Source organism: Eurypyga helias, unplaced genomic scaffold (genome assembly GCF_000690775.1).
Source record: "Eurypyga helias isolate BGI_N326 unplaced genomic scaffold, ASM69077v1 scaffold19785, whole genome shotgun sequence".
Classification (NCBI taxonomy): domain Eukaryota; kingdom Metazoa; phylum Chordata; class Aves; order Eurypygiformes; family Eurypygidae; genus Eurypyga; species Eurypyga helias.
The window spans coordinates 14,398-14,694 of record NW_010252361.1 but is presented as its reverse complement, the minus strand read 5'-3'; the positions used below and the strand labels follow the sequence as shown (position 1 = coordinate 14,694).

The following is a 297-nucleotide window of genomic DNA, read 5'->3' as shown; positions in this document are numbered from 1 at the left end:
TGTGATCCCGTTCTCCCTGGGGCGTGCTTGGTGTGCGCGCCAGCGAGGGGAGGAGCAGCCGTAGGGGGGGGTGTGCGCGTGGGGGATGTTCTGCTGGGCCAACCCACGCTCGCAGTTATGCTTCCACGCCACGAAAACTCACGTGGGCTTCCCACGGAGGCGAGCGGCGACACGCAAGGGGCAGCGGCGGGTGGATCCGCTTCCTGCTCACGGCGGGGCGGAGCGGAGCGAGACTCCATGGCCGGCACCGGGGAGCTGGAGCGGTGGGTCAGTGAGGGGGGCTGGGGACAGCGGGGC

General features: G+C 71.0%; 1 protein-coding gene across 1 annotated transcript in view; it reads left to right on the top strand.

Annotated features, from left to right (window-relative positions):
• Positions 1–237: 237 nt before the first annotated feature.
• Positions 238–297, top strand: part of GGA2 (golgi-associated, gamma adaptin ear containing, ARF binding protein 2) — a gene marked incomplete at its 3' end in the record, with an annotated part of 13,979 nt that continues 13,919 nt past the window's right edge. Inside the window, exon 1 of the mRNA XM_010152361.1 lies at positions 238–271. Within this exon, the coding sequence (XP_010150663.1) occupies positions 238–271 (34 nt within the window). The remainder of the gene's footprint in view (positions 272–297) is intronic.